This window comes from Aphanomyces astaci, assembly GCF_000520075.1.
Source record: "Aphanomyces astaci strain APO3 unplaced genomic scaffold supercont1.15, whole genome shotgun sequence".
Classification (NCBI taxonomy): domain Eukaryota; phylum Oomycota; class Saprolegniomycetes; order Saprolegniales; family Verrucalvaceae; genus Aphanomyces; species Aphanomyces astaci.
The window spans coordinates 1-11045 of NW_009798278.1; the positions used below are offsets into that span (position 1 = coordinate 1).

The following is an 11045-nucleotide window of genomic DNA, read 5'->3' on the forward strand; positions in this document are numbered from 1 at the left end:
CCATGAGTCCTATCTTGTGTAACTCATCGACGCGACTGCATGTGACGTTTGTATGGTGAAGGATGACTGTCAGCATTGGCCATGGCGGCAGTCGTCGTTCGGCATGTGCTAACCTCGCCGACCGACGATGTTAACCTTATTGCGATTCTTGTAGGAAGCACACTGAAAGTTGGCGCCTGAACAGATGCAAGGACGACCAGGTCGCGTGGAATCAGCGCCTGCATGCGTTGCCCCAGCACTGCACCCGCTCGGTCGTGTACGGGCCTACATCGCAGGCACTGGGATGTGGGCACCGTACACGAGCGAGCGGGTGCAGTCTCGACCAACGGAGCATGCCCCCTCCCCCTCTATTGCGACTTCTGGACTTCTGTTAACGCATGCGTAGACTATCAATCAAATATTGTGTATCTGTTCGTTTTCAAGCGCATGTAAGGGTAGACGCGATTAAAGGTCGCAACCGCACTAGTACCGGCAACGGAGTGCTACTACTGATGCGGCTTTCTAAGCGATATTCCCTGCTAGTAGTTCATTCACTGACTTGTTGGCATGCTTTGCCCTGACTTGTTGGCATGCTTTGCCCTGAACTACTTTTATCCAGGCGATTCTGCGGCTTGGTGACGTGCATCCATGCGAATAGAGTTCAATCGCTGTTTGGCAACCGGTGTGAAATATGATGAAAAACGCTAAATTATTTTGCGTGATCCCACTTTAGATCTGGTTTTTGAGTTTTGGGTTTAGCGTCAGGGGTGGGGGGATGCTCTTACTCATCATATATTGCCCGTCCAGACCAATTCCCGAGTGAGTGGGTGACACACCCACTCAATGGTCAAATGCCCACTCACTCAGGAAATTTGGTACTGTACTACAGTATTAATAAGGAGATATCGCATTGACCTAAAACGTCCATGAGTAAGTGGGTGGGACTTATTGAGAAAGAATTTTTGCCATCCATAGGACCAAACGTCACGGTCTGTGTACCTGTCTTGACTGAGACATGCCTCATCGAATGTAAGAGGATATATCAAATCTCCCAGGTCCTCTTGGAGTGGATCCAGAATCCAAGGTTTTTGAGTGAAAAGTTATTCCTGTGTACTTCTGTAACAAATCCAAATTGGGGAGCTCGTAGAGAGTAAGCTTTTCATGCAAAAGGTCATGGGTTCCATCACGTGTAGGGTTGTTTGTTTTCAACTTTTTTCATGTAGGTAATAGCAGTCATATCAATATCTTTCACACGTGTCGCAATGAAAACCAGAGCAAGAACTACTCCCTCCGTCCCAAAATACTTGCGTAGATCAGAAAAAAGCTGTACGGCTCCTTGAATAAAATTAAAAACTCTGCAAAACTTTATACTTTGCATCAACTTCTAGAGTTGTAACGATACAAGTGGCCAATGAAAACATGGGATCCAAGTGTCTCAGAAGCAATCAAACGACGAGATATGGAAAATCTGACAGTTCCAATCGATTCCGGAGGGGGGTTTACCTCAAGAACCCTCCTCCGGAATCGATTGAAAGGGGGGTTTACCTCAGGAACCCTCCTACCGAGCCCACCAACTTCACGCAATACCTGCAACATGCACCGGTATGCTTTACTCGTCATTATCTAAGCTGATTGGATCTATTCCAACTCCAGCCATCAACTCATCCACCGTTTCGTCGTCACATAGGGCAATGCGCTCGAGCTCCTGGACCAGCTCGTGCATGCTTCGAGCCTCGTCCAGTTCCTCTTGGAACTTCTTCTCCATGACGGTGCAGTCGACGGAATCCAGTGAGCGCTTGACACTGTCGTAGGTATCCGCAGGGCATCGAACGTTTTCAGGCAGGAGCCCCAGCCGCGCTTGCTTCTCCTTGGACAGATGAGGCACCTTGAACGCGTTGTCGCCAAAACACTTCATCGTTTCCACAAGGCACGCTTGGAAAGTCATGAACGTCCGGTCCAAACGCTCGAACGGGTACGTGTCGACTGCTGCATGGACATTGGTGATGAGGTCGTCCACAGTTCGGGCTGACGTGCGATGCTGGAGGGACTGGATGGCGGCGAAGAATCCAAGGACCAAGGATGTTCATGTCGGGTGAGTTGGGAAGTTGCGGATTGTTCGCGAACGTCCAATCAGATGTACTGTTGCTGGCGAAGGCTGCCAAGAGCTTCGCGTCGTCTGGCGACACATGTGCGCGCGCATTGTCGTGCTGCAGGTGGACAAGTCGCTTGGGGCATGACCACTTGGACACGATCGCCGGTAAGACCTTTTCCGCCAGGAACGCGCGGTATACGTCCTTGGTCACGGTCAACGCCTTGGTTTTATAGGTCCCTGCAGCTCGGTTGGCACTGTTGCGCTGGGCTTGGACGGACTCAACGAACGGCCAAGTTCCAATCTTGCCATCCCACCATGTACCCGTAGCGTCGTCGTACCGAGGTCGGGCCACGGCGCTGAGAAACATAATTTTGGAAATGTACCTCTTTGACTTGCACGTCCGTTGAGTTCCTTCTCGCCAGGAACCAGATAGTACCGTCTCGTTGTCTTGGTGATGTAGAACCATTTTTCGTCCAAATGGACGTAGTCCATCATGTCGTCGAACTCCATGTTCGCCCGAACGAAGTTGAATGCAAACTTCATGCGGCTGTACTTGTTGGCATCGGTCAAGCTGGGACGGATAGCATTCTAGTGCGAACGAAAGATCCCGAGCTTGGGATACCAGTGCAGGGAACCGCGACTTATTCCTATGACCATTTTGACTAATTTTATAGTATTGTCGTTGACGTATACCTGTCAGCTCCGAGATTTAGCGCAGTGTTGTGCGTGGGCGAGTGGTACTCGTATTATCTTTGCTTTCACCTGCTCGGCGGTATAGGCCCTCTTACTACGCACCCGACCCTTCTTTCTGTTCGCAACCGAAACTTTCATGTTGCCAGTGGTAACCCCTTGCTCCTTTGCCTGAGCAAAGACGCGGCGAATGGTGGAGTGATGGCAGATGTACTTCTCCGCAAGCACCTGCGCAATGCCGTTGGGCAATATGGCCAACGAGGTATTACTGCTGTTCAGCAGAATCTCCCGAAGGATGGCCTCGCGGTCATCGTTCGTCAGGTCACGCTTGTTGACACGCATTGTGAATGTTGATCACTATTTTATATGATTTAAAGTATGAAAATTTTGTGGACGACTTCTGCGGTGGTTCCTGTGTATTTTTACCTCGCTGACACATTTATCCATCAGATTTGTGGTATCCGGATTCATAGCAATATCAAAATTAATAATCCAATTTATTGAACTCAACGCGCAATGTCGAGGAGCAATGACCACGTGATGCGACTGCGGCGTCACAGTGCACATGTACGATAACACCTGTCGATTCTTAATTGGACCTCTGAAACGCCACCGACTGTTACAGCCCTACGTCGAATGGCCATGTGTCTTCTGACGCCGTCACCACAGCCCTCAACATCGCAGCGACAACCAAGTCGCCCCGATTGTGAGGGCGGTGATGGCGGCATCAGAAGGGTAAACGAATTGCACCACGTAGATTGTTTCGTCAGAGTCCACGTCACAGTTGGTACATGGTACGAGAATACTTGTTGTCACTCCCGTAAAGGATAGACAGGTAGATAGTAAATTCAGAAGTGATTATTTGAAGTTATTATCTCCAACGGGGTTCGCTTTGTAGCTAGCTAAAGAAATGCGTTCGCTCACTAGCTAAATGTAATCTACTTGGCTACGTCCGAATTCATATTGGAAAATGTATGTACGCAGGTGTTCGGATGTGGCCCAAAAGATGAAAACCTGATTTTTGGTCAGTATCAGGATTAAATATGGAGTGAGCCAATCAAAATCCAGGATTCGGGGGAAATCACAGTTCTCAGATGTCGGGGAAACTTGAAGTCCCTTGTTTAATGGTTTTCGCCGGACAACACTTCCCCCATGACTTACTCCAACATGAAATAGGCCTTGGCCATCTGCTCACAGAGGATCCCTTCTTGGCGCAGAACTTCTTGAACGTCACAGAAACGTCTTCCTTGATGGTAGCCGCTGGCTACCAGGAGTTCTCAACGTCTTTTAGGCCGCGCCACTTGATCAGCACTTCATCGGCCTTCTTGGCGGCCATATAGCGGGTATCCACAATGGCCTCCACTTCGTAGCCTTCAGAGTTGTGGGTCACGTGCTTTTTGAAATCTTCAGACACATGCAAACTCTTATCGGCGTAGAACTTGAGGCGGCTGGCATGGGCTTCCCTCTCGTCACCAGTGATGAGGTTCTTGACGTCGTATAGCCAGCTGCTGGCCACAGCTGTCACAACAGCTGGGCCACACCATGTGGTCCGCAACTTGGCCAATGGTGCTGCCACACGTCTTGATAGAGCACGTAATCTCCAACAACGAATTGGGCCATTTGCATGCCTCGCTTCTTGTTATGGGTCTTGCGGGCTCGGTCACGCTTCAACGAATTTGTCGCATTCATCTCCATGTGCATAGCATCCAGGGCCTTACGCGCTTGGTCGAGTTGCCACGTTGCATTGACTCGATCTCCGCCAGCGTAGCAGACTTGAGAGAGCCAGGAAGAATGATGGTGTCCAGATGTGACATGGCTGGACGGCCGGACATAGCGGTCACGGGGGCCACGCCGCCAAGGGATGGGGAGGGCAGCTGGTTCATGATGAGAATGACTACCACGTGGATCTCATTCCAATGGGTCGTAGCCATGCGCCACTCACTGAGGCATGCCCGAAACAGTAGTTGCAGCTGACGCATAACCACCTCGACGGTCCCATTAGCCCATGGACAGCGAGCAGTGGTGAAATGGTGGTGGGATGCTGCAGTTCAGCCATGACCTGATTCTTGAAATGGGTACCTTGATCGGAAACCCACTCGTAGCACACACCAAACACAGCAAGCCACTGAAGCAGACAGTCCTTGGTAAACACAGCCGTGGCTTCCATTGATGGAAATAGCCACACCAGCTTGCTGGCATCACACTTTATCACGAACAGGTACTTGTCGCCTGTCTTGGAGTCTCCCACAAACAGATAGTCCCAGTGCAGGAGACCATTTAGCTTGGCAGAGTGTAGGGCTTCCCCCAAAGGTCTGGGTGCACCACCAGATACGCTAGTGCAATGCAGACAACGGTCCACAAAGTACTGCACGTCCTTCTCCATGGTAGTCCACCAACAAAAGGCCACCAAGCTGTCCAGGGTTGGGCCTGAGGCTCGATGGCCAGCTAGGCTAGCATGGGCACACACACAGACGTAGCTGGAGCTCGCTGGCTTCATCTGGCACCCACAACACTTGGTTGACTAGTCGCAGCTGCCACAGATCACCGGTGTCCAGCTTGATTTGATGATCGGCCAGCTGGCTGAACTCTAGGGATAGAGCGGCGATGGTGTTGGTGTCCAGGCTGTCACGTTGGGCAGTCCCAATGGCTACAAGCGTAGGCCACTCGAAAGGGCTGCTCCGCAAAGGTAACACCTTCAGTAGCTCTTGACTGATGGCACAAATGGACTTCAACGGCGATCCCTAACGCGAGAGCAGATCAGCCCACACGTTTGTCTCCCCGGGGATGCCGTGAATCTCTGTAACTCATCAACAGCAGGGCCCAGCGTTCCAACTTCTGGGCGGTGTACTTTGGTACAGAGGCCACCACAGCTGTCGGGTTGATTATGAACTTCAGGTTCCGATGGTCAGTGTAGAGGTTGAAACCAGCGGCAGGATGCAGCAGGTGGTCAGCCCACACCACGATGGCATAGGCTTCCTTCTCCACAATGGCCCAGCGTCCAGCTGCCCCCGTGAATGTCCCACTCAGGAACATGAGGGGCTCGTGGGATTGGGCTTCAAACTTCCGATTCAACTGGTCGGGTGGGACTTGGGTGATGACTGCACCCCAGTGTTCTTCGGAGGCATCAGCGAACACACAGAGCCGCATCTCTGGCTTGGGGTGGCTGAGCTCCACCACCTTGGCCAGCGCCTTTTTGGTGGCTTCCAGTGCGGCCACGTGAGTGTCGTTCCAGCCAACGTCCGTCAGCAGCACAGTAGCCGCCAGCTGCTTGGTGCGTTTCCCCCCGACTGAAGAAAACACACGTTCCAGCACAACTGTCAGATCCCGTACCAACACGTTGAAACCAGGGATGGACATATGCATCCAGTTGAGGGCGCATACATACTGCTGGAGGTCGGCACCAGTCTTGGGCTCGGGCAGTCGCTGTAGAGCGTCCACTCGAACTAGGTCATGCTTCACTCCAGCGCCGCTAATGATACGGCCACACCACTTAGCTTCTTTTGCGAAGAATTAGCACTTTTTGGGTGTAGCTTCAGGCCACGTTTGGCGCAAACTTCAAGCACTTCAGCTAGGGCCAACTGAAGGCCAGCTGGTGTCTTGTGATAGCCCAGGAGGTCGTCCAACCAGGCTAGCAGGCACTTGTACAGCTGCTCAGCGAACATGGCTTGGACCGTAGACTGGCAATAGGCCACACTATCGCTACCACCTTGCATCACCCGATTAGATGTGTAGACATCAGTGTCCGTAAGGAACGAGAACATCCCTTTGGCAGCTTAGATCCGAGGAGAATTGCCAGTAGCCCTTGAAGAAGTCCAACATGAAAAAGCAGGTGGCTCCACGCAGGTGATCCACCACAACTTCCAACATGGGCATAGGCCAGGCAATCTGCTCCGTCTGGCTGTTGACTGGGCGTAGGTCCACCGCCATACGGAATTTGTCCTTGGTATGAGGCTTGCGCACGATCAGAGGGGCACACGCCCATCGGCTGGTTGGGTTTCGATAGATGAAACCAGCCTTCTCTAGCTCTTCCACATGCTTCTGCATGAACTCACGCTGAGGGAGGGAATAGCGTCTAGCCTTGCAACGCACAGGGTTGGAGTTCTTTGTCGGATGCACCTTCAAAGGTGGCATGTCCACCGGTGGGTCGCGGCCAAGCGTAAGGCGGAAAACGTCCATATACTTGGCTAGGAGCTTGGATAGGCCCAGGGCAAACTCAGCACAACAGCCAGCTACCAGAGTTTTACCACCCTGGCATCCAGTATCGCGTGAACCTTGGCTTGTTCTACAGCTGGGTCCACCGGCGTCATATCGGGAAAACAGGCGGCCAGCTCCATGGGCACCAAAGCTTCTTCCTCTTCGGCTAGATCATCCACCAGCTCTTGCTTGGTCGCCATCATAACTGTCTTCACCACACCACACCACTGGTAGACTCCACGTATTCCATGTCGTATTCGCTGAACACCGCGGCAGCTTCACGTAGCATAGACTGCGGGTCGTAGCCTAGCTTGTGCATGATAGGACGGCTAAGCAGGATGTCACCCACACCAGCTGTCAGGTTTCCGACAAAGAGCCAGCACTTGACGTTAGCCAACACCAGGGAGCTAACATCGGTCTCGAACTTGAGCGTCAGCTTAACTTCTTGGGTCACCGTATGGCTGGGGCCCACAAAACCTCGGACCAAAACAGGTGTCGGCAGATCCGTCACGACCACGTCACGCCCGGCGTCCTTCAACAACTGGAACGTCTTGGGAGGGATCACGCTCTGGTCCGCACCACTGTCGAACGAGGCATCCAGAGCTACAGCCTGGCTGGCCGTGCAGACCACACGCGCAGCACACAAGACGGCCGATTATTCACTTGGCTCAACTGTCTTCACCTCTTTGGCAATGGTTACCGCCTTCTCCATCTTGCCTTCGCCTTGGGCTTCGGCCCAGATGGCCTTGGCCCGATCCATCAACAGACGGGCTTCGCCATCGGCCACCTTGGGACACTTGAACACGTTGTGACCAGCGCTCAAACATTTGAAGCACTTCCCGTCCTTCTGGGTGAAGTGGTGATAGGGACCCTATCCACGTTGACAACGGCCACCGTCTTGTCCCTGCCACCACGGCCTCTCCCACCTCTTCCGCCCTTGTCACCCTTGTCATGGCTCTTGTCAGGCGTAGGCGTCGGCCTAGGAGGCAGAGGGGTAGCCTGTACCAATGGATCGAATTCGCCGTAATGACGCATATATTCGGCGAGCCAGTTCTTGAACGCTCGGGCATCCTTATTGTAGCTACGGTTCTCATAGAGCTTCATGAGCTCACACACACGCTTCTGCACAGCAGGTGGCATTATGGCAGCCATCAGGAAATCCACCGTAAGCTTGGGCTCAGACTCAGCGAAACCTTCCATGTTGAGAGAACCAGCGTAGCCTCGAAGTCGCTAACCAGCTTTGAGACACGTGATTCGGATGAGAGGATTGAGGTGTCCATTCTGAGCTTCCCCATGGCTTGGTTGAGTTTGGTCAAATCTACAGGATCTCCATTGCGAGCTCCAAGGCAAAAGTCTTGCCAGTCTTCCCCGGTTAGCTCATGGCTTGGCTTGGCAATCTCCCAGAAGGCGACACGCTCCACGGACAGCAGGTCAATACAGCCGCTGAGAGGCATCTGGTAGACTTGCTGTCCACCGGGTCGCTGGGCATTGGCGAGACGGATCTTACGCATGTAAGCCTCATACTGGTCCATGAACCGACGCTTCTGCACTTTCGTGCTTCAATTAAACGTCGGGGCCTTGGGCACCTCGTGGAATCCATAGACCATTTGTACACCCAGTGACGCAGGTACTTGCACAGAGAGTGGCGGTGGGGCAGCCGCAAAGGCATGCCATCTGGCGCTCGTACGGCATCGCATGTCTTCCAACGCTTAGGCTTGCATGACAGAGGACGCAGCAGCTGCTCGCAGTCCTTGGTCATGGTATTCGGTGGTCCGGCGTTGGGACTCCAACTGGGCCATCAGCTGGTTTTGCAGGTCACGCTATAGGCCAGCTCAGCCATCAGCTTCTGGTTGAGCTCCATCTGAGCGTTGGCTTGCAGTTGTTGTTGCTGGTGAAGCACCATCAGCTGTTCGTATTTTTGTTGGCTTTGAGCACCTACAGCTTGCTGCACCGTGTCCAGCCGGGATGACTGTGCGTCCACGGCTGGGTGATTATACCTGCTGGCGCAGCTACTGGACAGCATTGTCAGGAGGGTAATGGGCATACGGTGCAGCGGAGTCGTAGACAGCCTCCTGGGATCGGGTACGGGTCAGCACAAGGCCAGCCCCAGTGCGCGGCGACAAGGGAGTAGACGAAGCATCTTTGTCCATGGTCACGGCAGGGAAAAAGTAAGAACGCGCCTCGTCGACTAAGGCAAGCGTAGGGAACTCGGACACGAAGTGTGTCCGCAGGAGCAAATTCACTAAAGAATTCATTGTTGTCACTCCCGTAAAGGATAGACAGGTAGATGGTAAATTCACAAGTGATTATATGAAGTTAGGTTCGCTTTGTAGCTAGCCTAGCTAAAGGAATGCGCTCACTATTGTGCTTTCGAGTGAAATTTCGTGTTGTGGCGTGGTTTCTCGTTGGAATTTAAATCGATTTGATTGGCTACTTCAGAAGAGCTCAACATTATTAACCAATCAAAATCTTCTAAATGAAATTCAACCAATCAGATCGATTGTGGATCGGTTTGGTCGGCGCGATTCGATTGCACCCCCTCCCTAAATTTGTATCAAATCGACAATAGCTAAATGTAATCAAATCTACTTGGCTACGTCCGAATTCATATTGGTAAATAAATGTATGTACGCAAGTGTTCGGATGTGGCCCAAAAGGTGAAAACCTGATTTTTGGTCAGTATCAGGATGAAGTATGGAGTGAGCCAATCAAAATCCAGGATTCGGGGGAAATCACAGTTCTCAGATGTCGGGGAAACTTGAAGTCCCTTGTTTCATGATTTTCGCCGGACAACACGCATGCTGTGATAATTCATAAGCTCAAGGGAGTGCCCTCTTTTTAGATGAATGAGATAATTTGCGGCGTCGAACTATCCGGCATGCGCATTATTCAATCAAACGTTACAGTAGAAATCTATCATGTCGATAGATTTCTACTGTAACGTTTGATTGAATGTGATATGATAGTCGGTCGTCATGTGGGATTCATTTGGTGCCGCACTCGTAGCAACGACATGCAGGAAGTCCGATGGTCATCCGCCCCGCAGCTTACAATGGGTTAATGTACCTGATCACAAAGAGCGTTCCTCGACCATTCTTCAAGGAACGTATGTGCGACAATCGTCAGATTGATCGGCTTGTCTATGACGCAATGCAATGATGGCGATTAGCCAATCAAACTGCCTATTCTAGTGATAGCCTGCTAAACTGTAATAAGCTGGAGCATTCGCAGTGCTGCTAAGCTTTCTAACGCACATACCATTGATGGCTACAGCTTTAATTGCAGTTATAATGTAATATCAAAGCATGCACAACCTCATTCAATGCGCGGAGCCATAGTCGATATAATAGGAGGGTGCTTTTCACAACAAGGTATGCTCACATTAAAAAGAGTGAAAAAGTATGGCACAATCTGGGCTCGAACCCGCAACCTCTGGCCTTATAACTAGACACTTAACCATCACACTATTCAGACGACATGTTGTTCTTATGGCTCGGTCCTATATAATGCACACGGCACGTTGAAGGAAAGGTGTAAAAAGTATGTATCTCATCACTGCTCGTGTCACTTTTGGTCCCGTCACCACGACCACCAAGGCGTCTACTGTACACCAACCCAAACACCAACTCAAACACCAACTCAAACACCAAGCTTGAAGGTATGGTATACCCGCTAACGTAAGCACCAATGTACGCCCCTCTCCATCGAGGTCTAAATACTAGTAGTAGTATGTGGTTAGCGATTCGCTTGTCAACAAAGCCCAAACAAAGCACACTACAGTATACTGTAGTAGTATAGAGTTTACAATAATTGTTGAGGTGTACTGTAAGATTCATCAGAATAGCCTGACGGTTAAGCTTTCAGTTCGTAAGGCAGAGGTTGCGGGTTCAAGTCCCGTTGTGGGTCGACGTGGCGAACATGGTGGCGCAGGTCGCGGAGGGGGCACGCGGTCACGGGGTTGCGAGAGGTCGTGATGTGGGGGTAGTAGTCGTGATCGTGGTGGTGGCAGGGGCCACCATCGCGACCAATATCAAGGCGTTCAGGTGTTACTGCGTTGTCACTCCAGCTGTCGGTAAAGTCGTACGTAACA

General features: G+C 51.5%; 4 protein-coding genes across 4 annotated transcripts; all 4 read right to left on the reverse strand.

Moving 5' to 3' along the window:
- Positions 1-1588: 1588 nt before the first annotated feature.
- H257_07228 (hypothetical protein) lies at positions 1589-3103 on the reverse strand (the record flags this gene model as incomplete). The annotated part of the gene is made up of 4 exons (XM_009832680.1): positions 1589-2004; positions 2054-2427; positions 2508-2659; positions 2867-3103. The coding sequence occupies 4 exons, from the start codon at positions 3101-3103 to the stop codon at positions 1589-1591; spliced, it is 1179 nt and encodes a 392-aa protein (XP_009830982.1).
- Positions 3104-4025: 922 nt separating this feature from the next.
- Positions 4026-7155, reverse strand: H257_07229 (hypothetical protein; the record flags this gene model as incomplete). Its single annotated transcript, XM_009832681.1, has 9 exons — positions 4026-4291; positions 4318-4426; positions 4480-4802; positions 4841-5188; positions 5235-5502; positions 5618-6204; positions 6279-6460; positions 6579-7009; positions 7033-7155. 9 exons carry the CDS (start codon positions 7153-7155, stop codon positions 4026-4028), a joined length of 2637 nt encoding a protein of 878 aa, XP_009830983.1.
- Positions 7156-7166: 11 nt separating this feature from the next.
- Positions 7167-8487, reverse strand: H257_07230 (hypothetical protein; the record flags this gene model as incomplete). The annotated part of the gene is made up of 4 exons (XM_009832682.1): positions 7167-7558; positions 7619-7826; positions 7961-8185; positions 8278-8487. The coding sequence occupies 4 exons, from the start codon at positions 8485-8487 to the stop codon at positions 7167-7169; spliced, it is 1035 nt and encodes a 344-aa protein (XP_009830984.1).
- A 266-nt stretch (positions 8488-8753) lies between these two features.
- H257_07231 (hypothetical protein) lies at positions 8754-9105 on the reverse strand (the record flags this gene model as incomplete). The annotated part of the gene is made up of 2 exons (XM_009832683.1): positions 8754-8964; positions 9002-9105. The coding sequence occupies 2 exons, from the start codon at positions 9103-9105 to the stop codon at positions 8754-8756; spliced, it is 315 nt and encodes a 104-aa protein (XP_009830985.1).
- Between the last annotated feature and the right edge of the window lie 1940 nt (positions 9106-11045).